The sequence below is a fragment of the Pipistrellus hanaki genome, assembly GCF_964339955.1.
Source record: "Pipistrellus hanaki genome assembly, chromosome: 1".
Lineage (NCBI taxonomy): Eukaryota > Metazoa > Chordata > Mammalia > Chiroptera > Vespertilionidae > Pipistrellus > Pipistrellus hanaki.
In genome coordinates, this window is record NC_140503.1 from 163,506,328 (window position 1) to 163,526,966 (window position 20,639).

The 20,639-nt window shown below is 36.8% G+C and overlaps 1 protein-coding gene across 2 annotated transcripts in view; it reads left to right on the forward strand.

Annotated features, from left to right (window-relative positions):
• ANTXR2 (ANTXR cell adhesion molecule 2) overlaps window positions 1-20,639 on the forward strand; it is a 127,267-nt gene that overhangs the window by 61,311 nt on the left and 45,317 nt on the right. The window contains exons 13-16 of one of the 2 annotated variants that reach the window (XM_084882814.1): window positions 13,039-13,083; window positions 14,496-14,588; window positions 19,888-20,055; window positions 20,369-20,449. In XM_084882814.1, the coding sequence (XP_084738940.1) occupies window positions 13,039-13,083; window positions 14,496-14,588; window positions 19,888-20,055; window positions 20,369-20,449 (387 nt within the window). Of the gene's footprint in view, window positions 1-13,038; window positions 13,084-14,492; window positions 14,589-19,887; window positions 20,056-20,368; window positions 20,450-20,639 lie in introns of both variants that reach the window. The other variant, XM_084882813.1, reaches the window with a different exon arrangement.

Below are 20,639 nucleotides of genomic sequence, written 5' to 3' on the forward strand. Positions count from 1 at the left end.
AGAAAATCACTGACTGGCTGCCTCCCACATGGCCCACACTGGGGATCAAGCCTATAACCCAGGCATGTGCCCTGACTGGCAATCGAACCGTGACCTCCTGGTTCATAGGTTGATGTTCAACCACTGAGCCATGCAGGCCGGGTTGTCAGGTGTTTTTTTAAGTGCATGTTGAATCTCTCATTACCTTTTTGAAAGATCCACTGTTTCAGAACTTTCTCTGTTTGCTTCTCAGAAAAGCATTTTAGAAATAAGTCATGTGCAAATGTTAGGGGATCTGCTAGACAGTCACTTCTAGGTTATGCCAGTTGGTTTTCGTGTGTATCGCGTTTCATGATTAAAAACTCTGGAAGAATCTGGGTGTAAAACAGTTTTCTGCTGCTACTGTATCAAATTGCCTCACATTGCGTGGCTTAGCTTAAAACGATGCTTATTTATTATTTAACCATGACGTAATCACTGACCCAGCATGGGCCTCGCTGGGCTAAAATGGATACATTCCTCCCTTAGTGCTCCAGAGAAGAGTCTGTTCCCTCACCTTTTCCAGCTTCCAGAGGCCACCCACATTCATTGATTAGTGATCCCCCTCCCTTGTCTTCAAAGCCAGCAGCGATGCATCTCTTCTGTAGTCACCTCTCCCTCTCTCTACACCCAGCTGGGATGGTACCTCCAAAGTTAAGGAACCATGTGATTAGGTTGGACATTAGGATAATCCAGGATAATCTCCCATCTCAAGGTCTTCATCCTTAATCACATCTGCAAAGTTCCTTTTGCCTTGTAAGGCAATTCAGTCACAGTTCTAGGAGTTAGAGTGTGGACATCCTTGTGGGGCTGAAATTCTGCCTACCACAGGGTGGGGTGTTGAGTGATAAGTCTTGGCAGATGTTAAGCAATCCAATTTGGATTCTTCAGGCTTCATAGAAAAGATAATCCTGGCCGAAGCCAGTTTGGCTCAGTGGTAGAGGTCGGTCTGCGGACTGAAAGGTCCCAGGTTCGATTCCCGTCAAGGGCATGTACATTGGTTGCAGGCACATCCCCAGTGGGGGGTGTGCAGGAAGCAGCTGTTCGATGTTTCTTTCTCATTGACATTTCTAGCTCTCTCTCTCTTTTTCCTCTCTGTAAAAAATCAATAAAAATATATATTAAAAAAAAAAAAAAGATTATCCTGAAGAAGCACTTTTTCAAAGCATGCCTGCTACTTATTTTGATAGTGTTCCTTTTATTAGGGGCCCATCATTTAGAACTTGGTATTCCATAGATCACAGTTTTGGGTAATATTACTAGACTGCCTTTCCCTCTCATCTCTGCTGACTGATTTCATTTTCCTTGCAACATCCGCCAGTGCTTTTCGTATTAGTCCTGCATTCATTATTCATTGTACTTCAGTCTGCTTTCACGAGGCAACTTTACAGTCCTTTATCTCAGAGCAGTTGGCCGTGGAGGAGACACAGAATTAAACAACAGTAGAGACAACAAGCATCCTGTCTCTTTGCTGAACTAATCAGTTTCCTGCCGTAGCGATTTATGCACAAACGGCTTCCTGTTTTAATCTTGATTTTCCTAGATACGACTATTGTAGGGTGGCTAGCATTCTTGAGTCTCAAACTTAAAAAGCAAAAATGTGCTCTAAAGTGATTTGTACTCCTTGCTTTTTTTAATTTTAAACTTTGCAATGCTGGATTTCCTTCCTTCATTACTTTGCAATTTCATCCATTATTGGCCAGAGGGCTCAACAGTGTTAAAAGTATGTTTTTTTAAAGACACTTACAAAAACTGAAGCAGGCTTCTTTGGGAGCTTGCTGGATGTGCTCAAAAGAGGTCTCCACTATCATTTTGGTTGTGAAAATAGGTCTATTTTGACTCTGAGACTCTGCAGATTGCAAATCCCATGATGTATTTCCTTCTGCCAGGCTTAGGGCACCTTTAAGGTATGTTTTCAGGATGTGAGGGCTTCCAACCATGAAAGCTTGCTACTTTCTGGAGCTTACTTAACAGAGACAACCAGTTTTATTTTACGTTTAGAAATACAGATTTCTAGAGCAGCTAGCCCTGTGTATGAGCTGATACTTAGATCTAGGTATACATGAGTCACAGCTAATATTTCCCAAAGCAAGGTTTAAAAGCAGAGAGAAGGTAAAGGCAAAATTCTTTATTCAGCTCTTAGCAATCTAATATGTGCCAGTACTGTGCTGGGAACTGGGGGATGGGTGTGTCTGTACAAAAATGATTATAATATGATATGGAAACATATTTTAATATGAAAACACAGACTGTGCGTAAAATGTCAATGGAGGGTCTAAAGTGCCTCAGGAGCAACAGGTGTAAACAGTAAGAAGACAAAGGAAGAGGGATTTACTAGAGTTAAAGGACTATTTTATTTTTTTAAAATATATTTTATTGATTTTTTACAGAGAGGAAGGGAGAGGGATAGAGAGCTAGAAATGTCGATGAGAGAGAAACATCGACCAGCTGCCTTCTACACCCCCCCCCCCCCCCACCAGGGATGTGCCTGCAACCAATGTACATGTTTTTGCCCGGAATCGAACCCAGGACCTTTCAGTCTGCAGACCAACGCTCTACCACTGAGCTAAACCTGCTTCGGCTAGAGTTAAAGGACTCTTTTAGATGAACCTGACTATGCTGCTGATTCCAAACTGAGTTTTGAATAATGAATACATTGTTGGCAGTTGATGGGGGCCATTTCCAATGAAGTGTGTGCAGAATTACTAGTTATTCTGGCATGCTTTGGGAAGGCCTACGCTGAGGCGTAGGGTGCCATTGGCTGGGAGGGGTGACGGATGGTTTGGGATGTAGGCATGAACCCCATTAGGGAGGGCCTCCTCTGTCTTTTAGGAAGTTTGAACTCAGCCTGGGCTTGAGAAGCCACTGGAGAGGTTTGATCAGTATAATCCCCTGAAAGCAGCTTTGCTTGCTGCTTGGCTAGAGGTCTGGTCCTCCGGGGGTTAAGTCTGAATCCACACAGTTCCATCAACAATTGAAATGGAAAGCCAGTGACAGGTAGTGCATCTTAGAAATGGTTGGAGCAAAGTATCTCTGACAAAGTGTGGAGAGTTGGAGAATAAAAGATGCTAAGCTAGCTAGAGAAAAAGGGAGAGGTGATGGAAAAACAAGGGGCAGAGGAGACCAACCTTGTGGAAAAAAATGTGGAGTGTATCAGATGGTATATTATAACTACGGGAACTTTATTTCCCTTTATCCTTTTATAGAATATATCATATATGTGCAATGCTGGAATTAGAATGTGGTTATTTAAATAATTCTTAGCATTAACTTATCAGGGATCAGTTTGAGTTTGATTATTGTTAGCAGTGATATTACTTTTTAAAAAAATATATTTTATTGATTTTTTATAGAGAGGAAGGGAGAGAGATAGAGAGCTAGAAATGTTAATGAGAGAGAAACATCGACCAGTTGCCTCTTGCACACCCCCTACCGGGGATGTGCCCGCAACCAAGGTACATGCCCTTGACCGGAATCGAACCTGGGACCTTTCAGTCCGCAGACCGACACTCTACCACTGAGCCAAACCGGTTTCGGCTGATATTACATTTTTAATGGGAAAAGAAATGCATTTCTCTCAGCTTGGTGTTGTACAGCTTTCTTTTTGGTTGAGTGTGTTTTAAGTATCAGTGGGAGAGATTTAAAGTTATGTCTCTTCTCTGGGCATGTTTAGATCATGTCTGTGATTCACCTCTTAGGAAGTCACATGTTCAGAAACTCTTATCAGGATAGAGAGCCTGGGGGAAAAGCCCTGAACAGAGGCCTCACTATTTGCCACACATTTCTTCACTTAGTGGTTTTATATTTTATGGAAATATCTTATGAAATGATTTGATCATTCATTGTTTAAAAATTACAGTTTTATGTAGAATAATGGCTCAAACGTGAGAGCGTTACTTATATCTTAACAATTCTCAGTTTGTTTGTTTTTTCATGCCTGAGGGCTCCTTGAACAGTGGCTGTCAGATTTCTGTCTTGGCCATTCTCCCTGAGGGGAAGGAGGGCTGAGACAACTAGGGGACCAGTGCAGTTTGGAAAGCCCTGAGTGGGAGGCTGGCTAATGATCTCTGAAGTTATCCGGGTCTTAATCCCTGTACACCGAATGTTAAGGACTTTGTAGATGGGATTAAATTAAGGATCTTGATATTGGGAGATTTTTCCAGAGTGATTTAGGTGGGTTCCTAGATCAACCATTGTAGTTACGTAGGTAATTGTTTTTACACATTTGATAATTATATTTTAATATAATTTGGTTTCTTTAAATTTTTGTATATTTTAATTTAGTTTAATTATTCTGAGAAGAGGTCCCATAGGTTCACCAGATTGCCTCTGAGGGGTTTAGGATGAAAAAGGTTAAGAAAACAAAACATACAATAGAATCTGGACACCCAAGATGCTTTTAATATGAGACTATTTTAAAATTTTAAATCTTTCAGTTTATTTTAATGAGTATTTTCAAGACTAAAAGAGAAATGATGTCATCTAAAATGTTGCAGAACAGTGTCTTTTCTGTGCCGGGGCTTTCCATGATAAATAGAAATTTGAATCAATGATATTTGGAGGACTTTATCTAGTAATAATCATAACAAAAGAGCCCTCATACAAAGCTGACATTTTTGGACACTCCCAATAGTGAATTATGGAGTGTGTTGAGTTTGCAAACTATTCCATAAGGGGAAAAGTTCTCATTTTGTGTATGAAGTTATTTCTCACCATCTGTGGAGAGTCTGTATCCTGCTCATTGAGTATCCTCACATCCTCCTCTACAACTGCTTTTCTTTAACAAAAACATCAACAGGATCCTTTTTTTCCCCTTAAAAAAAAAAAAATGGGACAGGAAAGATGAAAAATAAACTTATGTATTGAGTCATGAGTGAGATCATAGAAAATGTGGATGTTTTCATCATTGTTTAGCTTAGAAGGCATGTTGGGTTCACGGCGGATGTGTTGTACGATCAGGATAGCAGAGGTGACAGTCCTATAGTTGCATCATTTGGAATAACCAGACACCACACAGAATTACAGATGTAAGGCTAATGAGGTGGCAAACAAAGGCTTTCTTGAGTGTTGTCAATTAGAGTGTGTTATACAGCTGCAAATATCTGAATATACTGGAAATGATCAGTGCTCACTCTGCTCTAGTGTCCTTGGCCAACGTTCTTCAGCCTCAAGGGAATACTCATTTCCCTTAGCGCATTTAAGACATCACATAAATCTTAATTTAAAGAACCATTTTGAAAGTTATCTTTTTAAAGCCCAATTTGTTTATAAGTAAGTTGAGCTTTCTTGACGAGGATATATCTGACTGGAGCTCTAAGGAATCATTTTCTTAGCCAGCAACAGCTGTGCTGTTTTTTTCTAAATAGTAATAATGCTTCCACATTCACTTGTTTTTTATTATTGAGGAGGGCTCTTGGTGCCTTTATTGAGTTACTTTGAGAGCAGCTTGATAATTTTTTTTTTGGAATGCACAATAAAGTAGAAGTAATCTAAATTTTAATATGCCTTCCTTGCACCATTGATTAACATGATTTATGTTTGGTTGCCCCCTTGAAATAGATTGTGATGTTAGTACTCATTGCTTCCATGGTGATGTTTTTCAACAGAGCATCATTTACAAAGCAGGGTGTCAAACTCTTCTTGGTCCTAGTTTGTCTTGACAGCAGTACCTTTACTTAACTCCTGGTAGAATAAACTCTCACACTGTTCTTTCCAGTCCTCATTTGGCATTTTTAAATGACTATTCATTGACCAGACTTCCTACCAGTTATTTGTTAATAGTAAGAATCCTTTTTTTATTAAAGATATTTATTGATTTTGAGAGAGAGAGAGAGAGAGAGAGAGAGAGAGAGAGAGAGGAGAGAGAAACATCACTGTGAGACAAACATTGATTGGCTTGTCTCCTACGCGCCCCCTACTGGGGATTGAGCCAGAAACCCAGGCTCAATGCCCTGACTGGGAATTGAACCAACAATCTTTCCATTGCACGCGATGATGCCCAACCAACTGAGCCAGACCAATCAATCTTTGACCATTGATGATTCTGTCAAAGAGGAAAGGAAAGAAGAGGAAAGGCAGGATGAGTTAACCCAGATTGTATTTTGGTCTGGATGTTGAAAGCATCTAATTTTGTGAGATTCAGAAAAGGACTTCCCTAAGCAGCAATGTAAGAGACTTTGTGCTTTTGCACTTCAGAGGAGAGGAACTACACTTGCTCTTTGATCTTATTAAAAAGAGAAGGGAGAATGAAATGAAGACCCACCTATATTTTTAAACAAATTTTTGTAGCCAGTAAGAATGATTTCTCTATTGTCTGTGGACTCATAGACATTTAGATGACATTGCTGATAAACTGGGCATTTGTTTTTATCATTGGCAAGAATCAGTTCTGAAATAGTTCTTGATCTACAGTTGTTGTACAGTATCTTTTTTAATTCAGTGCAGTTCACTGTTGACAGTTCTTTTCACTCTTTTCTGAATATCAGAACATATGATTGCATCAAGCTGGCTGCAGGCTCCCGTGCTGACATTTTCTAGCGCAAAGAATGCCCACATCACTCGAGCATTTGAAAAGTGTTAATGAGCAGATCAAAAGGACTGTTGCCTGAAGCAGCTAACTTTTTTTTCCTCCCTAAGAAATAGGCTCTCCTCCAAACTGAAATCTTCATTCTAGCAGCTGAGTAGATGGGATGTAATCCTCCCCGATGATGATAATAACAAATAAAAAAAAAAATTGGAGAAGAATCAAACTCTGCATATGGTTCATAAAGTGGTGAAAGTGTTTTCCAGAATCTTCAATACTGAGCTAAAGGATGCTAAGTGGGAAAAAATCCTGGCAACTAGGCAATATTATGCCTTTTAAAATCTGCAAATTCTCATAAAATATGGTGCATATGAATACATCTTTTTCTGAAATGCATGTGTTCTTGCACTATTTAATACAAGAATGAGATTCTCATGACTGTTATTTTTAATGTATTTGGACTAACAGCAAGGTTTCCTGTTCTCCTGCACTAGTTTGACTGAAATGTAGGGATATCAGTTGGACACAATTTTTGCCATTTTTGGCTTTTGGGCTGAATGGCTTCAAATCATCTCTCCCCTTCTCCCCCCTTTGTTACTTATGAGGCCACATGGTAGAGTGAAGAGAAGAGCATTTTGAAACATCAGGCACATAAGGAACATTTTATTTTTGGTTCCATCATGTCTAGGTTAGGGATGTAAAGTATGTGAATTATCAAATTATATTTCAATAAAATGGGGATGATAAACTTTTCCACATAGTTACCATAAAAATTAAATTATTTCTATCAATCTGCCTACTTTTTAAATCCATTCATCTATCCGTCTATCTGTCCATTCTTCTATGCATCCTAGCCAGTAACAATTACTCAACAAATCTTAAGCCTTTTCTTCTATACTCTTTTCCTTTGCAGTCCAAACTTATTTTGAAAGGATGTCATATGGCAGAAGTTGAACTCAGAGTTTGAAGGTAGTTGGGCCTGAGTCCTGGATTTGAATCCTAATACCAGTGTTTTCTCTTTGCACATCCTTGAGCAAGTTATTGAAGTTGGAGTCTCTGTATATTTAAAGCATAGTAACTGTATAGGGTTATATGACAGAACCAATAAATGGTGGGAGTAATATTAATACACAAATGAGCCATAGCACTGACTCAGTTTCTGAACGTAATGCTATTTTTTGTGGTGATAGTTGTGTCTCTTAATTTACCAGGTCAAAAGTTGACTTAGGCAGAGTTTTAAAGCTGTTGTTCCTATGTTAACAATGTAAAAAATGCCAGGATTTCAGAATCAATTTAAATTTATAATAAGTCATGCATTTAGTCATTTGTAAGATTAATTACATGCTATTGGAAAAACAAACCCTAATGTTCTTTTCTATAATAAGGTGAATACAAATGCTTTAGACATATGGCCTACTTAATTATGGAAAAGCATAGAAGCAAAAGTCCTGGTAGAAACATTATGATTTGTAGTTTTTTTGTTTGTTTGTTTTAACATTCTGGAATTTTCATCTTGCAAAGGGCTACAATTAATAGAATTAATTTTCTAGATGAAGAAACTTAAGGTAGTCTTACATCTTCCCACCTACCACTGAGTTCCTTAGTTCTCTGGATTTATTGGTTAAGAGAAATGTGATGCTCCATTTTCTTTGGAACAAGCAATATTTTAGTTTCATGGAAATCATCTCTGTTTATTATTTATTTATTTTTCCTTCCTATTTTTCTCATAAATTTAGAGGTTGGCTATGAGCCTTTTAGAATGTTCTTAGCTATTTCCTCAGTTTAATTTTCATTCATATTTTTATTACCTGCTGCTTGCAGAACACTTTATTAGACATTAGAGATATTTATAAAGAAGGGGAAATGATTATTGCCCTGCAGAAATCTACAGTCTTAAAGAGTAATTGAAAAATTCAAAAATAAACATATAAACCCAAGTTAATTAAGCATAATAGTTCAACTGAACAGCAAAATATAGTTTTAGAAGTTTTAAAGCTTCCAGTTAAAGCAATAGTAGGTTGGTGGACTAGTCTCTGAATGCTGGATAAGATTTAACATGGAAATGGCCATTTTATTTGGGGGAAGCAAAGAGATCTTTGGTCTGCTTGGAGTAGAGGGACTGTAAAGGGATATTTGTAAATCGGGGATTAGGATGGAACCACACTGTGCTGAGGCATTTGAACAAGGAGAACAGAAGTCTGGGCTCATGTAAATGTATTGAGAAAGAGCTTTGGTTTTCCAGATTGTGGCTTATGACACCAAATAAAGGGTCTCCAGTAAGGTGAGAGAATGCAAAACACCTCTTACTATCCTTTTGTGAGTTTGTCAGCAGTGATCATATAAGGATTGGATTTTTGTTTGTCTATGTCAATACTTTGCAGGATAATGAGTATGACATTAAAAATGGCAGAATCATGGAGAGGGATGTCCAGTAATTCTTGGAAGGTCTATAGAACAAGGTTGTGAATACCATTTATGTCCTCAGAATTTTATATCCCTGTGCAAGATATACAGGTAATAAGCAGAGTAAATTTTAAATCATCAAAAGGAAATCAAAATGAGTTTAGCTACATTATAACTCAGACTTAGTGGAATGAAGGATGTACCTTGGTCCTTTTCTAGTGAGAGAAGTTGAAATAACACTTCATGATATTTTGCAAAATTAAGCGTGGAAGCATGAGTTGTAAGGGTGTTCCAATAAATTTCAGTAATTCATTTATTTTAATTGTGGTCATTGTAACCATTGACCCATTTTGACTAGAGAAATGATCAATTAAGTTTCTGTTAGAAAAATATTTACCTGACTACATATGTTAGAATGAGGGATGGATTAGAGATAAATAAAAAAGCTAGATGTCTAATTTAATTAAGAAGAGAATGTAGACAATGATGATAACAAAGCAATGGTAATTAAAGACTTATCCAATATCATCAATATGTTATTAGTTAAAATGCATAAAATGGGAGTGAGGACTGATGGGGTACATCTCTTTCCTCTGAGCACAATTTATTTACTGATAATGGGTATGCCACACTTAAAGTGCTATTAGCAGTTCTGGAAACCACACTTGGTCATACTGATCAAATGAATATATACTAATGAAACTGACCAAGATGAGCACCTAACTCAGAGCCATTGCATGAGAAATGGCTGTGATATTTAGCTTCGAGAGATAATAAGTTCAATAGATACATGGCTATCATCCTAGTATTCAAAATTAGGAACTGCTCTCTTCTGGAAGAAAAATTAGTTGTGTGCCTGTATATTTCCACATTCTAGGATCAGGACTAAAGAGTGACATCTACAGAGAGGGAGGCTTTAGCTCCTTTGGGGGAAAACACCTTCAGATGATTTGAGTTTCTTGCCAATGGAATGAATTGTTTTGTGAGGTAGTGAGTTTCTCTTTATTGCTGGAATTCAAACATAGTTGGGCTACAACTCGGTGGGAATTTTTCACAATAGTGAAGTTTTGGTTGACTGTGAAAAATGTTGTACTAGATATTTGTCAGGTCCAGAGAATATTGAGTTTATAATTTTAGGTAGTGACAGTGGGAACAGATGCAAAGAATCTGCCCTTCTTCCTGGTTCTCTCCTCCCCTCCCTTTTCCTTCCTTCCCCTCTCCTCTCTATTCTCCCTTTCCCTCCTCTCCCCTTTCCTACTTCCTTTCCCTCTCTTTGTCCCTTCCTCCCTCCTCTTTACTACCTTTCCCACCTTTCTCCTTTCCTGTCTTTCTAACCCCCTCTTTCTTTTTTCTCTCTTACAAAATAAAAACTTAACTTACTGGGAATACAGTGAGTAACAAAGAAGACCAAAAAAACACCCTTATGGAAGTTTCAGTTTTTTGGAGCTAAGCAATGTTATCACTCTGATAAATGCTAGGGAAGAACAAATAGGCATCTGTAAATATGAAGGGGAATTTGTCTGCTTTGGGAAAATTGGGGGAATTCGCAAGGGGGGCGGATTTTTCAAAGAATCTATTGGACATGGTAAATGATTTAGTGACATCATCTAGAAGAGAAGAAAACATTATAGAGTATGTGAAAAATTTGGAGCTGCAACTAGAAAGAATGATTTATTTGAAAGAAACAGAAAATAGGAAGAAGAGTTGGCTTTTAAATGAAAATGTTTAGGTTGCTTTTGACTCGTGAGTGTGAAATGTTGATGGATCTGGTTTCATTGGTTGCTTTTGGACATGTAGGTTGATAATGCTATGAAGTGCTTCTTTTATAAAGGAAATTCACTTATAGCTTAATAATCTTAACTTTTCTATTTTACCACAGCATCCTTTTAAATTTTAATCCTCTACTGGCATTTATTTCAGATCTAACTGTAAAATCTTACAGATTTTTATCTTTCAAAATTACCAAAAAGAAATGGAATTTAATTTTATTGATAAAATAAAAATGAATTAAATAAAAGTGTTCAATAGAAGCATTAAAATATAATAATAAATATTTATTTCTTGTAGCATTAAAATATAATAATAATGAGTTAGTTTGAGTTTCAATTATATTTGTGGGATTGTAATTACAGTGTATTTTTTCCTGAGGTTTACATCTAAACTAAAATTTGAATGATGAAAGTATTATACATAAAAATGGAGTCAGTTCTCTCACATTACCAATAACATTAATTTAAAAAAATATATTTGTATCGATTTTAGAGAGGAAGGGGAGAGAAAGAGAGAGACAGAAATAGAGAGAGAGGTTAGTAATGAGAGAGAATCAATGACTGGTTGCCTTCTGCATGCCCTCCACTGTGGATTGAGCCTGCAACCTGGGCACATGCCCTGTCTGGGAATCGAACAGTGACCTCCTGATTCATAGTTCGACGCTCAACCACTGAACAATAACATTAATTTTTTTTAAAAACCTTTCATTAAGGAAAGATTCATATGTACACAAAGAAAGATTAAAATAATGAATCACCCTTTTCTCCTTCATTCAGTTTCAATTTCTAACTAACCCTAAACCCAGATTATTTTGGTGAAAGTATCAGAAGCATATTATTTAACTTGGAAAAATTGTGATATATATCTTAAAAGGGCAAGCAGTTTTTGAAAAACATATCCAAGGTAATAGTAATATACCTAAATAATAATGATTCCTTGATGATTTTATTTTCAAACTTATTATTTTAAACTTTTGAAAATTTAATAACATAATTGAAACATTTGACATTAGATGAAATGAACAATTATATTTTCAAAGTTTTGTTTTGTTTGTTTTTAGTTAGTATAGAGACTTGGATATGTACCTGATTGATCAGAAGAAGCCACTGGCACTTGGTCAATACTTTTCTAGCATGGTCGTACAAAATCCAGATATTCCAACCAGAAAAGGTCATTTAAATTAGATGAAGGGGGCTATTTCTATCACTTAAAATATTAACTATATAAAATTTCATGAAATAATATATCAAGTAATTATTCACAGAAGGAGAAATGTTGGCTAAAAAGTTGGTTTGTTTCTAAGTTAAAGGCTGGGAAAAGAATATATTAATTTCCCTGTCATCTCACCCAGAGCAAGCGAAGTTTTGTATTGCCAGCCTATGAAAAAGTCAAGGAGTCATAGCAGGGAGATTTTTCAAGTCAGTCCCTACTCTGTTTGAAGGGATGGACATACTGTAATCTAGTGGGGGGGTGGGGGGGGGGAGTTTGTATTTTGACATTAGAAAAACCACTTAGTGAAGCTTTGTGCAAAGTATTGGACAATTTGTGTTCTTGTTATTCATGTGACATATGAAGCTAATAACATATTTATACCATAAAGATAGAATGAATGAATGTACGTATTACAGAAGAGTTTTGTGAATTTTAGGTGCTTGTTATCTAGTTTGCCTAACAAATGACTCCACAACCTTGTGTCTTCAGACAATAATTTAGTGTCTTCACGGTTCTGTGGAGACTGGCTCAACCAGGAGGTTCTCACTTGCTGTTCTCTCATGTGATTGCGGTCAGGTGGCAGCTGGGCTGGAGGCATCAGAAAGTTAAAGAGGCTCAATGTCCAAGAGAAGTTCTTCCCTCACATTCTGACACCTCAGCTGGGAAGGCTGGCACAGCTGGGGGCTGGCCATGTGCCTGTCTCTCACCACCTAACCATGCCATAACCTTATCCTGGGCATGCTCACAGCTTGATGGTTTCAGGGCAGACATAACGTGACAGCAGGCTTCCCCTAGAATGAGTGTTACAAGGATGTCAGGGAAAGTGAAACCCTGCTTTGACCTAGCCTCAGAAGTCACATGGTATCACTTGTACCTCATGCTAGTCAAAAGCTAGTTATAGGAAAGCCTAGATTCACAGGGAGAAGCTTACATGCTGGATAGGGGTGTGGAGTGGGGCGGGAAGGAGGGGTTGGGGTGTTAAGGATCACTGGGGATGTCATTGGTGCTAACACAGTATTTTACTAATCTAATTATTTTATACATCCTTACTGTTTCCTCTCCCATGACACAAACGTTTTTACATTTAATTTTTTGTTTTTGTTTTTGGACAGGTTATCAAGGATCCTCCTCCACCACCACCCCCTGCACCAGTAGAGGTAAATGAGTGCTTAATAAGGGATGTGTTTTTTTACATATTATCACCAAATTTGACCAATTACATTATTATCAGATAACTATGACACTCCTGAATTGACTTTTGAATTCATAAAAATCAATAGTTATTGTTTGCCCTCTTATGATTTCTTACATGTGCTAGACGAGATCAACAGCACAGAGATTTAATTTACTTCTTATAGCAATATATCAATAGTTCTGACGTCACTTATTTTGTCTTAAAAAAGTTCAAAACTGCAAACTGGCAGTTCCAAGATGTTATTACTTTCCTCAAAATGAGTAATGCAGTAGTCTCCCTTATTGGTGGTTTCTCTTCCTGTAGCTTCAGTTACCAGTGGTCAACTGTGGTCATCTGAGGTCTGAACATATTAATTGGAAAATTCCAGAAATAAGCAATTAAACATTTTCGTTTACATGCCATTCTGAGCAGGGTGATCAAGTCCACACCACCCCATTCTGTCCTGCCGGATGCCTTTGTCCAGTGTATCCCTGCTGTATACCCGCCTGTTAGTCACGCAGTAGCCATCTCAGTTACCAAACTGCTGTCTCAGCGTTGCAGCTTGTGTTCACACAGCCCTTATTTTATTTAGTAATGGCCCCAAAGTGCGAGTCTAGTGATGCTGGCAGTTTGGAAATGTCAAAGAGAAGCTGCAAAGCGCTTCCTTTGTGTGAAAACGTGAAAATTCTTGATAAGAAAAGAAAAAAAAAATGCTGAGGTTACTAAGATCAACAGTAAGAAAACCATGAACTTTCCCAATCTATAAATTAAACTATATCATAGGCATGTATGTATAGAAAAAAACATCATATATACTAGGTTTGATAATATCCATAATTTCAGGCATCCAACGGGGGTTTTTGGAGGGGATCAAAGCTAAAAGCGGGCTGTTGCACTTTAAGTAACTGTTTGTCAGCCAAAATTGTGTTAGCAACGTGAAATACAGAATGCACTGTCTTGTGCATCTTTAAAGCTTCTCAGCTACCTATCTTTTTAGTACGAACTTCACAGAACTCAAACATATACATACTTGGATGCTTTATGTGACTATTGAAATGCTCTCCCAAATTTTAATGTTTTATCTTTTTAAATATCAACTGATGAATAGAAAGAAGCACACACAAATTATGCTCTTATCAGCTTCTGGTAACTAAGGGAATAAGGGGGATTCCTAAAGTTGTGGAAAGGAAGGAGTCCTCCTACGCTCTGGAACTCCAGGGGAAATTTCTGCCGTAAGCATCCATACCTCTCCATGTCTCATATAGTATAACTTGTACTGTGTTTCTTACACGGGAATTGCATTATTCAGAAAAATGGTTCAGTGTGACCCAGTCCTGACTAAGCAATGTTTTAAGAATGTAATTGAACAAATTTTTAAAAATTGTATCTAAGCAGGAGGAAGAGGATCCTCTGCCAAACAAGAAATGGCCAACGGTGGATGCTTCCTATTATGGCGGCCGAGGGGTTGGAGGAATTAAAAGAATGGAGGTTGGTATCTTTAAAGAAATAGAAGCCACTGATTTGGAATATGAATTTCTAGAACTATGAGGCCATGGAAACTGTACTTTTTATAATTCAGTATCACAATACATCCATTTTTTTACTTAACACTGGGTCTTTTGCAGATATTCTTTATCTGTGGAAGCATCTTAGCCATTTCAAAACTCTCCAAGAAGAACTAACTTCATGAGTCAAAGAACTGCATTGATACCATGCCTGAATTCTAAAGGGTGAAACAAAGTTAGGGTTTTTCTCTCTATTTTGGAAAAAATGACTGCAGAGAACATCAATTTTAAAGAAGCCAGCCACTTAAAATTGCAACAATACTCATCTTTGAAAAGATCTAATAGCTATGTACTATTTGAGGAGAAAAATGTTAAAATATTCAATAGTATGGATATGACCTTATCACAAATGTAGAGGAAACACATGTGAGGCTCTTTTTTTTTTTTAATACAGCTTTTAGTTACCACTTATGAACAATCATAATTAATATTAAATATCTTTTATTAGACTGCATTGAACTTTTTGACTGACTCAAATTGTGGACATGAGTTCATGCACCAGGCCTCTAGTTAATTAATAATATGCAGTCATTGCCTGCACTGAGCCCTTAACTAGTTCAAATAGGCCAGCACCTCACCCCAACGAGAACTGAAAGAATTTTTCATTGATATACTGCCGTTATTATTAAACTCAGATCTTCACTTTTTCTCCTTATTGGATATCCTTTAATTTTACTTCTCGATAAAGAATTTATTTTATGTTGTGCAGTCATGGCACGTGTCTTCTGTCTTATTTGTTTTGTTCCCATCACTGCCAGCAGAAGTCAATTAGCTAACTACCAACATCAAAACTGTTGCAATTTTCTTTCTTATACACTTCAATAAATTTCAGATTCCCAATAAAAAGTTGCCTCTTTTTAGAATAAATTTCAGTAGTTTTCAAAAAAAAAAGCCTAGGCCTACTTAATATGGTTGTCACTATTGAAATGGTTATTCAAGTCATCTGATCTTGATTGTCACTTTCTTGAGCACATTACATGTTAAAATAATGCACATTATCCATAAAAGCTTGCCACTGTATTGCTGAAATATTTTCTGACACAAGTACCTCATTGCCAATAAGCTATGGGAAAGGCGAGTGCTAACATCTGTTAAGTTTGTCTTTAGGAGAGAAGAGTGCACCTGCGTTTGCCGGTGGGTAATTGGGAATATCAAGTAGTATGAAGAGCTTAGCGGGGCTAGCTCTTGTTGCTTGATACAGAAGGAAGGTCATTTTCCTTCAGCCTAACTTTGCTATGCCAATCTAGCCTTAGAGGAGTGGGAAAGAGTGGATTAGATATTCCTGTGCATATAAAAAATACACTTATAAATAAGTGTTACATTTGGATAGCTATATATCTGATATCACAACTTATTTTAGTTTAGTTAGCCTCATTTTAAAATGAATGTGTAAAAAGATGTTTGCGAAGGGAAAAAAAGTTTTGACATGATATACCACAAAATGTTAGAATAGTTTTCTCTGCATGGAGTGATTTTCAATTTGTGCTATATATTTCTCTATTATTTCCTAATTTATTTGATATCGAACTTAGAAGGGTGAGGTAAAAGTAGGTTTATAGTTCTGAGTATGTGAAATAGTTGATTATTGTGTTACTATTTTCTTTCTTTTTAAAAATATATTTTATTAATTTTTTACAGAGAGGAAGGGAGAGGGATAGAGAGTTAGAAAAATCGATGAGAGAGAAACATTGATCAGGTGCCTCCTGCACACCCGCTACTGGGGATGTGCCCCCAACCAAGGTACATGCCCTTGACCAGAATCGAACCTGGGACCCCTCAGTCTGCAGGCCGACTCTCTATCCACTGAGCCAAACCATTTAGGGCGTGTTATTATTTCCTATACAAACAACTATAAATCTACTTTTGCCCAACCCTGTATTCAGAATAATAAATTTTATTTCATTTTGAAATCTACACTTGTAAAATACCACATAACAACAAGATATGGATGTGTTAGTATGTAATATATTAGTATATTTTTGATGAGAAAGTAATGTTCTTGTTAAAACTCTAGGAATTATGCAAGATTTTTGCTAGTTCAATATTTCAGTGTCCCAAAGATTGAGACACTTTGTAAAGAAAAGCATAGGCATGAGCTGAACGGGTCCTAAGTTAAAGAGTATATTATTGTCTTATGATCAAGGAAGCCAAGGACTCACACACATTTTTTAATAACTTGTATTTTAAGTTTTAAGCATTATTCTCTTAATATGTGAAATTATATTTTCTATTCAGTTGAGAAAAATTTATGATAAGGGCTCACCCACTTTTAGTAATTGAGGTCCCTTTTAGCTTTCGATAAATTCTGGCTACATTTTATGGTGTATTCCATCAATAAGATTGAAATGGGGATGAGGATGACAAAAAGTGAAAAATTAAATGTGGACATTACAAAGGGGAAATGAAATACCTAAAAATACATAATAAAAATTGAAGTGATCATTAAACATCATTAAACTTTCTCAAACATGAACTTCTTAAAGTTGGAGAGGGGAAAAAGAACACATAATCTGCTTTAAAATTTTGCCTATTCAAACCTGGAAAGCATATTCTTTTAAAAAAATACGTTGAACTGGGGAAAGTAAAAGGAATTCTAGAAATTATGACCACATCTGAATTATGGAACAAATCTTCATAACTAGTGCTATTTTAAGCCGGTATAGGGATTTTACTTAGACCTATGATAATGGAAATTTGCAGAAAACTGGAATTGAGCTGACGTTAATAACAGCTGTTAGCATAGCTGATCCACAATATCTAATGACTTCAAATGTGTGTTTCTGCCAATTCAGCGTGAAACTGTTTTTGTTTCTTTTCTTGATTCTGAAATTGCTCCTTTATAATATAACCTCCTAGTCATCTAAATATTCTCTGAAAATTATGGAATATTATCGTTTATCATGAAAGTCAAGCAGAGTTGGAAGAACTTAATTATCTAGCTTGTGCTTATTCCTCCCCCGCCACCCCCCCTCCAAAAAAAAATTAAAAATTCATGTATATGAACTCTGCTAAGTCTCCCTTTGGTGATCTAGTCTTGTAATTCTTTTATCCTTTGTGACCATCTCAATGTGGTCAAACTAAAATATTAAAATGTATACATATACTTGTGTATATATTTAACTGCTTTTAAGAGTTTTAGGAAAATTATAGAGTTAAACTTTGAGATGAAGTGAGAGAATTTGTTTTGATGTTTGTCTGATGGTGGTGATGATTTAAACAGCTATTTCATGAACTAACACTAGTAGATTTATTTAAGGAATTTCCTTTAAAACTCAGAAACATATTTCATAAGTGTAGTGTCTTGATAGTTGAGTTCCTGGAAATGCCACATTGGGTCAGAACTCCAGTTTAACCAGCTTGGGGTTCTTTATCTGAGAATGGGTTATCAGTGAAACTTGGAAGGAAAACACTATTTCCATGACCTTTATAATACCAGCTGGGAAGGTTAGGCTGAGGAGCTGTATATGCTAAAATCTGTCATTTCTAAATAGATCTAAAATGTATCTTCTTACGTTTCTATTCTGAATTATTTTCTGAGTTATGATACCTATGTGTTTACTTAACTGTGCATCTTTTTCCATTTTTTTGTTTTGTTTTCTCCCTTAGAATTGAGACTTTACAACTGCAAGGATATGTATCCTGCTTTTAAGGTTTTGTACTTCAATTTAGCTGTTCTAGAGATTGTACAAGTCTTAGTTTATCCAGGTGATGGTGCTGTGATTTGAAAGAGAAGGTCATTTCTTTGGAAGGAGAGCCAGCTATCTAGTTCTAAAGGTTTAATGGTGTTTAAAGCAATTTTAACACCCTCATAAAGAACATTCCAGTACCACTGATCACACTGAGAGATATAGATACATTTTTAATGAGTCAATAGGGCCCAATTGAAATGGAAAGCCTATTCTAAAACTGTATTAAAAATGGCTCAAAACATTTAAGTAAGTCTTACCAAAAAGCTGCGAATAGTTCTTTCTATAAAGAGGGATTATCTGTACTCCCACACACTAAGGCCATTAAAATGCTTTAAAATGGATTTAACAATTTTTTTTTCTTTGTAGAAATCACTTAACTCTGCTGGGTCAGTGTGCCCTGGACAGGCCCTCCTATTTCTTTTTAGAGCTTCATTTATGCTATCTCTGTCATCTTTGATAATGTTCTTGGGCTGCATCTTGTTCCATGCTTACACATGAAGAAGTTGAGCTCAGATTTAGCTCTTATTTCTTGTTCCTTTTGAAACAGAGAAAACAATTGGTTGACTCTGTGGTTTTTCAACGTCCAGAATTGTCAGAGAACGAAATTTCCTAAAATTTGTGAAAATCCCTGGTGTTTCTTAAATGTTCTTTTCATAACAGAAGCTTTTTTTCAGCTATGTTCTTCCTCAATGAAAAACTGTTATATCAAGTAACCATACTCAGATGAGAAAATGAGAACAGGAACTAAAGACTGAAAATTACTTTATAAAATCAAGCTTTATAAAAGTAAGGAAATTACATGTAATAATTTTACTTCTGAAGGCTAAATGTTTAAATCATACATTTTGCCTCAATCAAACTTTATGAAAAGTTTGGAAAGAACAGTGAACTCCTTTGTGTAAAATACATTAATAAAATTCAAACTTATTTAAAACGTATTAGCCTATTTCAGACTATCTGCATTAAAATCCCTGCCCTGCTACTTGCTAGCTGTGTAGCTTTGGGTATGTCACTTAACCTCTCTGGGTCTCAGTTCCCTCATCTGGAAGGCAAAATACAGTATCTCATTACATTTTCCTATGGACTAAATGCAAATCGGCACATAGTAAGCATTCAGTAAATTCTAATTATCATTTTTATTATCTATTTCCCTCAGTTTCATCAGTATATATGGGTTTGTGTTTAGCTGGAAGAGGACCCTATCCAATTAAAGAATAGGATTCCAGACTATCATGCTTTAGGAACTACCAATTAACTCCTTATTTGAAACAATGGAGAAATGGATGCTTCAAATTTTAATTAACTCCAGATTTATACAAAGGCTCTTTTATTTTTTCTGGAATCTTAATGTTAAGTACATAAGTAATGGTGATAAACCTATTAAATCTCAGAAGAGGAGAAATTTACAATTAGTTTGCCTACACATCTTCCTTCTCCTCTGAGGTGGTAAACTGAAGGACCATTGGTTAAATCGGAACTTATTTTTCCAAGACACTGTATGTCTAAGATAACTTCTCCCCCTTTGTTTGAAAGGTTCGCTGGGGTGATAAAGGATCTACTGAGGAAGGTGCAAGGCTCGAGAAAGCCAAAAATGCTGTGGTGACAATCCCTGAAGAACCAGAGGAACCCATCAGGCCTAGGCCACCTCGACCCAGACCCTCGTACCAGCCTCCTCAGACAAAGTGGTACACCCCGATTAAGGTACTACCCACGTTTTGCGCCATTTAACTGAAATTTCCCAGAGAAAGTGTAACTCTTTTTGTCCTCCCTACCCAAGTCTGAAGGAGGACCCAGGTCCATCACATAGCAGGCATGCAGTCTGTATTTAACGACTAAAAATTTTCTCAGCAGCAAGGACCTCCTCTTCTTCTTATTAACTTATTCTTTATTTTAATTTGTGAAAAAAGCGAGAGTGAGTAGAGAATAGGCTGTACCATCTTCATTTTAACTCACGTATTCTCCCAATAGGGGTTGAGTGTGTTCCTTAGGGATTAACGAGTCGTGTTCCCTTTAGGGTCGGCTGGACGCGCTCTGGGCTTTGCTGCGGCGGCAGTATGACCGGGTGTCCTTGATGCGACCTCAGGAAGGAGACGAGGTTTGTACGCGAGGATGTGTTGGGAAAGAGCTGACTGCGTGGGTCTGTACAATGAAGGTGAACTAGTAATCAAAAAGAACTTAAAGCCCTCAGTACACTCGAGGAAGGAGTTATCATCTCCTATTATATACGGCGCTTAAACAATTCTCTGTTGTTGGAATACATCTTCAAGTTTGATAAGTCCCTTGTC